Source organism: Priapulus caudatus, unplaced genomic scaffold (genome assembly GCF_000485595.1).
Source record: "Priapulus caudatus unplaced genomic scaffold, Priapulus_caudatus-5.0.1 Scaffold568, whole genome shotgun sequence".
NCBI lineage: Eukaryota > Metazoa > Priapulida > Priapulimorpha > Priapulimorphida > Priapulidae > Priapulus > Priapulus caudatus.
Window position 1 is genome coordinate 178943 of NW_014577629.1, and position 7027 is coordinate 185969.

A 7027-nucleotide genomic window follows, 5' to 3' on the forward strand; every position below is an offset into this window, starting at 1 on the left:
TAAAAGTCGGCGAAAAAGTAGTGACACGAAGAGGCCACGCCCACTGCTGGTGGAATTTCCTTCTCAGGTTGTCATACACAAAATGGCGTCTGACCATCGGAAGAAACCAACGTCACCGCCAACAAACAATAACGACGAGGTTTGCAAGTACAAAAATACACACCGCCATGCAGCGAAAACCCTCTGTCTCACATACATGAACACCACCTCGCGGCGTGTGCGCGCGCGCCATCTATCGCCGGCTATCGTCATCAATCTAACACGTAGAAAAAAACAAAGTATTGAGTAAATACGTCGATAGGAAACATTTACAGCTTATCGTCACGTTACGTAGAAAGGCAAGCAGCAGCAACGCTGAACACACGTACACACACGCACATACCCACGCGCGCGCACGCACACGCAAACACGTACGCACGCGCGAACGCACATGCGCATCAACAAGTCAGTGAGAAGTCCCACGAACCACGGATACGACAACAAACAGGAGTAAATAATCGATAAAATACGTGTAAATGTTCACATTATTTACTGGTGATGGTAAGAGAGATGTACACGGCAGCACACACGCGCCGTGGTTGTGCGCGGTCTCTCTCTCTCTCTCTCTCTCTCTCTCTCTCTCTCTCTCTCTCTCTCTCTCTTTCTCACTCTCTCTCTCTCTCACTCTCTCCCTCTCTCTATGTTACAATGCGGAAGAGCCACGATATCTTGTTGTTTTGTACAACTGTTACAAAATCACAGAACGCCTGTTGACAACGAGCGCCCCCTACCGGCGACCTCTACGCGCGCGTTTCTCCGCCGATACTAAAAAACAGATATGAAAGACTGACGAATACGGTGGCTCCATCTACACAAGGATTTCGGAACCTGTGATTTGATCACGAAGTTTTTTTTCGGCGCTACGTCGACAAGTAAACATGACCGTCTCTCGGTAAAAAAACAACTAGTGACTCATCGCAGCAGGGCATTGGCACTTTGCCAACACCATCGCGTAGCCGCCTTGGTGACGTCAGTGGCACAAACAAAACAAAAACAAAATGGCGCCTTCACATGACACGATCTAATCAGAATATACAGTGAAGAAAAAAACAGAGTGAATATTGACACGTCATCGATATATGCGTACCATACCTAAAATATTTCCTATAACGATCAAAAAGATTGTGATACTGAAATAAAAGTACATTTATTCGCTAATGTGCACTAGTGTGTAAAGCGCCACCTATAAGATAATGCATCTAATTAATCGATTAATTATTAAAGAATAAATCATTAATTGGATGATATAACATATTTCGTATGACAAACTCGGCACATTAATAATTTCCTCTCCTCTCCTCTTCTCTTTTCTCATATCCTCTCCTCTCTTCTCAGTCGATTAGAATTGCTAGAGAATGCCTTCATCATATAAGAATCTCCATGCGATTGCCCTTCCGGTTGATCCTGACGTATCCGGGAGGGATGTCCGGAAAGTTGTCCTCCAACTTGAAGATCATGTTTACCATGGTGCCGTTAAAGTTGGCCTGAAATCTAGCAGCAGGGAAAGAAGATGCAAGACAAAGAGGTTATTTTTTAGCGTAGTCACATTCATTGTCATCTCAAGAGCCGACACAGGTCACAAGTTAATGTCAAGGTCACGGGTCTAAATCACAGGTTAATGTCACAGGTCACAGGTCAAAGTCGCGGGTCAAGGTCACAGGTCAATGTCAGGCTCGCGAATGTTTACTTGAATAGCGAACTTTACATCAGTGGCAAAATCAGGTTTGCATTTAATCTGTAGTATTGCGGGCAAGTGGACGGATGGATGGTTGGATTGATGACTGGATGGATGGTTGGATGGATGAAGCGAGAGATGGGGGATAGATGGGTACACGTACTCGCTAGCTACCACCATCTCCGGTGGCTTGCCATTGGCATTAATGATGAGCAGAAACATCTTGGCGACCATCTCGATCACGTGGTTGCTCTCCAGAATGAAGTCTCCTTTCTTCTTAGTCGCCTCGCTCTAAGAAGCAAAAGAGGAGGCGTCCATTACAGAGAAGTTAACTCTCTCCTCTCATTCTCTCGTTCTCTCGCTCTCTCTCTCTCTCTCTCTCTCTCTCTCTCTCTCTCTCTATTTCTCTTGTCGCTCGCCCTTTCTCTCTACACAAGGGTTAGATCCACTTATCTCCTTAAAGTGGAAAAGACTATAAATACGGTTCTATGGACAATACCCCCCCCGACGAATCACCCCCCTACCGAATTACCCCCCTCCCCGCCATTTACCCCCACCTGCCATTTTACCCCCAGACAATTACCCCCCGGAACATTTACTCCCCGACAATTACCCCGACATTACTCCCCGGACAATTACCCCCCGCGAACATTTACCTCCCCGGACAATTACGCCCCAGGACATTTAACCCCCGACAATCACCCCCCGGACAATCACCCCCGCGACATTTACCCCCCCGGACAATTACCCCCCGCGACAATTACCCCCGCCCCCCCGGGGGCATTTACTCCCAGATGCCATTCACCCGGGAATCAACACCGACCTGCGACAATTACCCGCGGACATTTACCGCCCCGCGACAATTACCACCCCCGGACAATTATCATCACCGCGACATTTACCCCCCGGACAATTGCCTCCCGACAGTTTACCCCCCGACAATTACCCCGACAATTTACCCCGCGACATTTACCCCCCGCGACAATTACCCCCCGGACAATTACCACCCCGACATTTACCCCCGGACATTACCCCCCGGACAATTGCCTCCCGGACAATTTACCCCCCCGGACAAATACCCCCGACATTTACCACACGGACATTTCTTACCCCCCCGGACCAATTACCCCCGCCAATTACCCCGGACATTTACCCCCCGGACATTTACACGCCACTTTATTATTCATTGGTTGAACAGTGATCACAGGCAGGAGGTCGAGTGAGAAAGGAAGACGGTGGTGGAGAGGGGGGAAAGGTGGGAGAATTATTGGTGGCAGGGATGAGGAGGGGAGATAGGTGGAGGAGGAGGAAGTAGGGGGGGAGAAGTGGAGGTAGGAGGAGGAGGGGAGAATGGTGGAAGCTAGGAGTAGGAGGAGAGAGCAGAGGAGCCGTGGAAGAGGCAGGAGAGAGGAGGAGAGGAGAACAGTGAGATGAGTGGGAGCGAGGAGGAGGGGGGAGAAACGTAGGGAGAAGGGGTTTGAGGAGAGGGGGAGAAGTGGCGGGAGGAGGCGGGGGAGAGGTGGGAGGAGGAGGGAGGAGGAGGACAGGCAGGAGTTAGGAGACTAAGTGAGAAAGGTAGAGGAGGAGGGAAGAAGGTGTGGAGGGAGAAGGGGAGAAAAAAGGAGGTGGAGAGGAGAGGAGAGGAAGGAGGAGCAGAAGAAGACGGTGGAGGAGGTAGAGAAGGAGAGATAGGCGAGGGCCAGTGCTGGAAGGAGGGGAGAAAGGTGCGTGCGTGAGAGAGGAAGGAGGAGGAGGAGGAGGAGAGGAGGTGGAAGAGGAGAAGAGATAAGGATGAGCATGCGTGGAGTAGGAGGGTAGGAGAATGAGAAGGAGAGCGGGGAGAACTGGGGAGAAGGGGCGGAGAAGGAGTGGGAAAGAGGGGAGAGGTGGAGAATGGAGGAGGAGGAGGTTGACGGAGGAGTATGAGAGGGGAGATGAGGAGGGAGAGAGAAGGTGGAGCGATGAGTGAGTAGAGACGGTCGCCTCTACCTCTCTACCTCACACTCCCCTCCCCTCCACCTTCTCCTCCTCTCCTCCTCCTCCACCACCTGCGCCTCATCGCTACCTTTCCCCCTCTCCTCCTCCTCACCTCTCCTCGCTCTCCTCATCCACCCTCCACCTCCTCCTCTCCGCCGTTCCTCCCCCTCCTCCTCCACCGACCTTCTCTGCCCCACCGTCTCCCCCTCCTCTCCTCCACCTCCTCTCCTCCTCTCCTCCTCCTCCACCACCACATTCGCCTCCCGCTATACAGATGTAGCTTTGCAATTTTAATGGGCAGCCCCCGACCCACACAGACTCCTCCCTACCCACCACCTGGATGGCCTCATCCTTTACTTCCAACGCATGCAATAGGTTCACCCGCTAATTCTGCCTACGACCATACCCGGCGGTGTCTCCCGGTTTGAGGCTGTTGGTATACCACTGTCATACAGTACAAGCCTTAACGCTTGCCACCTTAGGTTTTTGTCACCTGTATAACGTTACAAATTACACGAGCTAACAATGGTGTTACGCGAAACTGCTCAATTTCTGATTACTTCAGCGTCGACAGATGGCTGTGCACGCCGATGTCTTTTGGCACTACAGTGCAGCGGTGGCGGCGCAGCGAGGCACGTATTGATCCAGTTTCAAAAATGAACTGCAGGCTCAACTGGCTGCGCATACCATGTTCAATACACCCACACCACCTAACTGTTACCCCGAGTAGTTTAACAGCCAGCGCCGGCTCAGTCTTTAGTAGGTTTGTCCAACAGGTTACACGCTCTCCTGCAGAAATATAGCACGCTGAACACTACCAAGGGGCGGCAGCTGTAAATAAGGTGACAGCTGTAGCAGCGACGGATATCATTCTGTGATCAACACCAGACAACGAATGTTTCCCATTGAGCAACCTTGAGCTATCTTTCCTGTGTTTCTATTCAGTAGATCTCGACAATTCTTGCTATTTACCCTTACCATCCAATATCACAGACCCCTCCTTGCGCCATAGGACCTCCACTGCTTCCCTCATTTTCCCTCTAGCCCTTCCTTACTTCCACCTCTTACCTCGCCGCGGTATGCATATGCAATCGCTTGCCTTAACAAGCAGCGCGTATGTAAGGCAAAAACTACGGAGGCGGACGAGCGCTAACGCTAATTTACTCAATGCTTCCCGACCGCGCGAATGACGCCATCCAATAAACTCGAACACGAGCCAGAATGCGGGCTGCAAGTGCGGGTTAGAATGGCTGGCATATTTAGGTTTGGCCATTCAGGCACACAAAAATACCGCAATGCGCTATAATGTACCCAGTGCGCTATGCGCAGGAAGAAGAGCAGTGTGTGCCTGGGCGAGTTGTTGCGCGACGCAGGCAGTCCAGCGACAGCAGCGCTAATATATATATACAAGGGGGACCTATCGACACGAGCGTGTCACGCCAACGCACCCCTAGCTACAGACTGCTGCGCGGACTCATTGCTGTGTTGGCTCTCTACGGCGATGTAACGGCCGAAGCTACGCAGCCGATGCATTGTAAGGCACAGCGGCAGCCGATAAGGCACGAAAGCACAGACGACCCAAAGGCCCACAAAAAGATGTAGGCCCAAGAATAGGTAAGGCACACACAGAAAAGACGCGGAAAAGGCCCACAAAGAAGATGCTAAAGGCAACACAAAGAAGATGCCAGCATCCACGCGGACGACGTAAGGCAACACGACAGATGGTATTCCAAGCGCAGACAGCGAGGCAAAAACGCAGCAACCCCGCGCGGTAGTTAGGAAAGCGTTAGACGACGCAAAGCAGCGCAGACAATGTAAGAACAACTGGGATGAATGTATACCCAGCGGAAGACGTTAGATAAGCGCAGCACGAAGTGAGGCAAACCAGAAAACGCATATGCAATGACCTTACAGAGACCATCAAATGTGGGGGAGACATGACGACGATCGTCCAGGATGTGTACTAGCGTGAGCTAGATGTAGATGACATGTTCAACCTGTGTTAGCCGCACTCTTACGATTTTACAGCCTGTCCTTCTTGGCTGTCTATAAAGACTGACGCCAACGCGTTTCCCCTCGAGTGATTGTTATTTAAAGTGAAACCATATCTGTAGAATGTAGACATTTATCTAGAAAAGGGCCAGCCTTTTTGGGTTTCTTTAGTTAACACGTTATGCCAATAAAGGTTTTTGAGTATACACAGCACTCTCATTGCATCAAAGTCCACATTTACCACGAGGAAAGACAGGTCTGGAACTATATTTCCCAAAATTTGACTAATTAATGGATACTATAATATTCTAATTAGGCACTTATCAAAAATCAAAAGTCAAAAAACACACACTTTCTTTCTGCCAGTCAATTAAACGTAAAAAAATGGATCGTGCAAATCCTAATTCAATTGGTAAAGTCACAGCTTTAGACGACTAGTGGTTGCTGTAACAGCACGTAGAAACATGCATTCTTCAACGCTTGTTGCATAACGTGTGACCACGACAGTCCTTTAGGAATGCCGCATCGGAAGAGCAATTTTACTGCCAGTTAGTTTAACATGCATCTATCATTGAAAGTGAGAGCCATAGGTTAAAAAACGCTAGTATATGGCAGCCTCCTGATTACACGGTGGTTGTGTGTTGTGTGTGTGGGGGGGGGGTAATTGAGTGTATATACTCCCTCATAACTTGCTTGCTCTCACAATCCCTCCATAATCACACAGCGGACGCACACCATGCACAGCAATCGTAGGAAAGACAATCAGGCATACGCACGCAAGCACCACTTCCACAAGTGTTTCAGTATCCGACATCAAAGGTCTACAATGTGTATGTAAACATGCTTATCCTTCACCCTTTAACTGCTGTCACACCCCTCTTGCAGCATGCACCACTTGCCCAGGATATGAATGATTCCAGCAGTACCACCTATACTACATAGGGATCGGCTGGGAAGAGGGGGTTAAGCAATGTCCTCCACAAGAGCTGCTGGTTCTATAAATACCGCCGCACTCAATCTTTGCAACCTTTGCCTGTCGCATAGCCTAAAATCCGGCCTCTCTCGTCACAGTACGGCGACAATTAATCAATAGGACACGATTTATCTACGCTAGAAAAAATTCGCCGTGACCTTTGCTGTTCGCAGCGGCCTGTACGGTTCCGCTAGTTGGCAATAAGCCGTTCCAGGTCTTCCCAGCCATGACGTCCTTGTGTGGCACGTTCCGGTACATGTCAACTTTTTGCTTTTCCTGCAAATCAAACAAGGCCAACGTTGAAGCGAAATCATAAACGCAACAGAATGTACAGAGAGCTACATGTAAGGTGAATAGTAAAGGACATTAAA

General features: G+C 49.8%; 1 protein-coding gene across 1 annotated transcript in view; it reads right to left on the bottom strand.

Moving 5' to 3' along the window:
* Positions 1–614: 614 nt before the first annotated feature.
* LOC106811723 (unconventional myosin-Ib-like) overlaps positions 615–7027 on the bottom strand; it is a gene marked incomplete at its 5' end in the record, with an annotated part of 21533 nt that continues 15120 nt past the window's right edge. The window contains 3 exons of the mRNA XM_014815430.1: positions 615–1530; positions 1878–2005; positions 6840–6932. Coding sequence (XP_014670916.1) covers positions 1404–1530; positions 1878–2005; positions 6840–6932 — 348 coding nt within the window. The remainder of the gene's footprint in view (positions 1531–1877; positions 2006–6839; positions 6933–7027) is intronic.